General features: G+C 58.6%; 1 protein-coding gene across 1 annotated transcript; it reads left to right on the top strand.

Moving 5' to 3' along the window:
* The first annotated feature begins 223 nt into the window (after positions 1-223).
* On the top strand, positions 224-2,119 carry SOX14 (SRY-box transcription factor 14). The gene is made up of 2 exons (XM_054074080.1): positions 224-783; positions 937-2,119. The coding sequence occupies exons 1-2, from the start codon at positions 512-514 to the stop codon at positions 1,232-1,234; spliced, it is 570 nt and encodes a 189-aa protein (XP_053930055.1). The 5' UTR covers positions 224-511; the 3' UTR covers positions 1,235-2,119.
* The last annotated feature ends 736 nt before the right edge of the window (positions 2,120-2,855 follow it).

Consider the following 2,855-nt stretch of genomic DNA (forward strand, 5'->3'; position numbering starts at 1 on the left):
GATGAGGGGAGGGTGAGGGGAGCGTGGGGACGGCGCCCTCGCAGCTGCCACGAGCGCGGCAACTCACAAAACCCCTCCTTTTAACCCGCGCGTTTGCAGGAGGGGGTGTGCGCGTACGCTCCTTTACCCCTCCTTTCTTCCTCCTTTCTTCCTCCTTTCTTCCTCCTCCTCCCTCCCCCGCCCCCACCCCTCCTCTTCCTCTCTCCCTCTCGTTTTAAGCGGGTCCCCCTCCGCGCTGATTGGGCGCCCGGCCGCGCCGTGTCCGCCCTGCCGCTATGTCAGCGCTCCCGCCGCAGCCCCTCTCCTTCCAGCCGCCCCGCGCCCCCGCCGCTCTCGCCGCGGGCCCCGCCGGGGACGGCCTCGGCACGGCACCTGTGATGATCAGCTGAGCGCGCTCCTCCGGCTCCCTCGGCATCCTCTCCTCCTTCCTCCTCCTCCTCCTCCTCCTCCCGCCGCCGCCGCCCGGCGCCCCTCACCGCCGCGTCCCGCCGAGCCGCCCGCCCGTCCAAGCATGTCCAAGCCCAGCGACCACATCAAGCGCCCCATGAACGCCTTTATGGTGTGGTCCCGCGGCCAGCGGCGCAAGATGGCCCAGGAGAACCCCAAGATGCACAACTCGGAGATCAGCAAGCGGCTGGGCGCGGAGTGGAAGCTGCTCTCCGAGGCGGAGAAGCGCCCCTACATCGACGAGGCGAAGCGGCTGCGGGCGCAGCACATGAAGGAGCATCCCGACTACAAGTACCGGCCCCGCCGCAAGCCCAAGAACCTGCTCAAAAAGGACAGGTATGTCTTCCCTTTGCCTTACCTCGGGGAAACAGACCCCTTAAAGGCCGCCGGGCTTCCCGTGGGGGCCACTGACTCTCTGCTGAGCTCCCCGGAGAAGGCCAGGGCTTTCCTGCCCCCCACCTCAGCACCTTACTCCTTACTTGACCCCAGCCAGTTCAGCTCCAGCGCCATTCAGAAGATGACTGAGGTTCCTCACACCTTAGCCACCGGCACCCTGCCCTACGCCTCCACCTTGGGATACCAGAACGGGGCGTTCGGCAGCTTGAGCTGCCCCAGCCAGCACACCCACACCCACCCCTCGCCCACCAACCCGGGCTACGTGGTGCCCTGTAACTGTACCGCCTGGTCGGCTTCCAGTTTGCAGCCCCCGGTTGCCTACATACTGTTCCCAGGCATGACCAAGACTGGGATAGACCCCTATTCTTCAGCGCACGCCACTGCCATGTAACCCCCGCCCGACGCCCCCCCGGGCGGGCGTCCCCCAGCCCCGGCTGGAACCCTCCGTGTGCATGTACAGAAACCCTCCGGAAGCGAAAGCCCACCCGAAAGAGGACTCGGACGCTGCCTCGGGGACTCGGAGATGCTGTCCCCAAAGCCTCCCCCCGAGAGCCGGGCTCGGGGCGGGGGGAGGCGATGCGAGCCCGGCGCTCGGCAGAGCTCTAAATGTGTTTAAAAAACAACCGGCAAAAGCGAACCTCGAACTGCCCTTTCGGGACCGAGCGGGGGAGAAAAAGGAGAAAAAAAAAAAAAAAGGAGAGGGGTTTGGATTTTTATTTATTCTCTTAACGCCTATGAGTTCGCCGGGGTCTCGTGTCACTCGGACTTGACTTTGGGAAGTCTCGGTCTTACTATGGTTTTTTTTGGTTTTGGTTTTCTTTTTTTTTAATTTTTTTTTTTTTGGTTGTTTGTTTTCCTTTTGCACATTAAAAGGCGAGATCGGCTGTGTTATATATATAAATATATATATATATTTTGCCACAACGCACTACTAGGTAAAATTGCTTTTCATGTCAGAAAAAGGCTCTTCAAAGTTAAAAAAAAAAAAAAAGGGGGGGAGGGAGGGGGAGAAACATTTATATTTAAAACATATGATAGTGTTTGCTTAATTTAAAACAGATAGTCCTTAAATTTGTGTGATCCAGTGAGACTAGATCTAAGTTTACTTTAGACGGAGCGTCAGGTATGAAGTCAGGCGGTAGAATTGTAAAAAATTAATACTACTAATAATAATAACGAAAAATCGAATAAAAACCGATGGTAATTTAAATATGTTTTCACAATGTCTTGGGAAGAAGAAGGAAAAAAAATATATATTTACGTGCCCGGCAGGATTTTACCTCTTTAAACCTTTTCATTTGTCGGACAATGCCGTTTGGAATCAAAACAAACCGTCCCCGAAGGAGGCACCTGCGCCGCCCCGTCCCGCACCGCTCCCCTTCTTCCGCCGGGAAAAAGCGGCTGCGGGGGGAGAAAAACTTGGGAAAAGCGGGGATGGAGCCGCGGGGAAGCGTTTGCTCCGCATCCCGGCGGGGAACGGTCCGCCCCGCCGCCGCGAGCGAGTTCGGGGGCGTCCAAATTGCGACCGAAAACGAGCGGTCGGGATCGATTAGCGATGTTTTTGGGGGCTCTGCTGGTGGGGAGGGGGGGGTCCCGCCGGAGGGGAGGGGCGGGAGGCAGCGGTCGGGCCGGACGAGACCGCGTTCGGGTGCGCTTCGCTCGTTAAGTGCTCTTCGGAGACCGCCGTTAGAATCAAACGGCGTAACGCAATTAACAGACACGGGGCTTGAATGGGAGGGGAAGCGGAGGAAGAATGGATAGATAAATAAATGAGAGATCAGGCGAAGGTAAACAAAAGGCGAGAGGAGAAAAGGGCTGAAAGGCGAGGTTAGAACGGCTGCTCCCGCCTTGTTTAGCATGACAAAACGGCTCTTTACAAACGAGGACAATCGCAGGCGCCGGCTCGGGGAGGGCCCGGAGCTCGGGCCGCTCCGCTGGGACCCGCGGGCTCGGTGCCCGGCGCGGGGCAGCGCCGGCAGAGGGGATTTCAGCGCGGCTGTCAGCGCCCGTGG

The sequence above is a fragment of the Cuculus canorus genome, chromosome 9 (genome assembly GCF_017976375.1).
Source record: "Cuculus canorus isolate bCucCan1 chromosome 9, bCucCan1.pri, whole genome shotgun sequence".
In the NCBI taxonomy this organism is placed as follows: domain Eukaryota; kingdom Metazoa; phylum Chordata; class Aves; order Cuculiformes; family Cuculidae; genus Cuculus; species Cuculus canorus.